The following is a 338-nucleotide window of genomic DNA, read 5'->3' as shown; positions in this document are numbered from 1 at the left end:
GTGCTGCTTTCCGCAGCAGCGTTGCTGCTGCTGCGCTGCTGCGCCAAGCCTCTGCAGCAGCAGATAGTACGGGGGCCCCAGAATACGCTGCAGCAGCAGCAGCAGCAGAAGAAGCAGCAGTAGCTCTCGCCCCTGCCTTGTGGGGTACAGCAGCAAACACACTCGCTTCAACAACTGCAGCAGGGGTTCCCTCAGCAGCAGCAGCAACAGCAGCAGCTGCTGCTGCTGCTGCTGCAGCACCAGGAACAGGAGGAGGACCAACAGCAAGGAACGGGGGTCCCTTGGGGGGGGCCCCCCAGGGGCCCCCCGCTGCGCTGTCTGGTGTAGAGAATACTGGG

At 63.9% G+C, this 338-nt stretch overlaps 1 protein-coding gene across 1 annotated transcript in view; it reads left to right on the top strand.

Annotated features, from left to right (window-relative positions):
• EMH_0013630 (uncharacterized protein) overlaps window positions 1–338 on the top strand; it is a gene marked incomplete at both ends in the record, with an annotated part of 1734 nt that overhangs the window by 478 nt on the left and 918 nt on the right. Inside the window, one exon of the mRNA XM_013499885.1 lies at window positions 3–338. Within this exon, the coding sequence (XP_013355339.1) occupies window positions 3–338 (336 nt within the window). The remainder of the gene's footprint in view (window positions 1–2) is intronic.

This window comes from Eimeria mitis, genomic scaffold, assembly GCF_000499745.2.
Source record: "Eimeria mitis Houghton genomic scaffold, Emh_scaff479, whole genome shotgun sequence".
In the NCBI taxonomy this organism is placed as follows: Eukaryota; Apicomplexa; class Conoidasida; order Eucoccidiorida; family Eimeriidae; genus Eimeria; species Eimeria mitis.
Note: the sequence above shows the minus strand (reverse complement) of the source record. Positions and strands in the feature narration are given on the sequence as shown.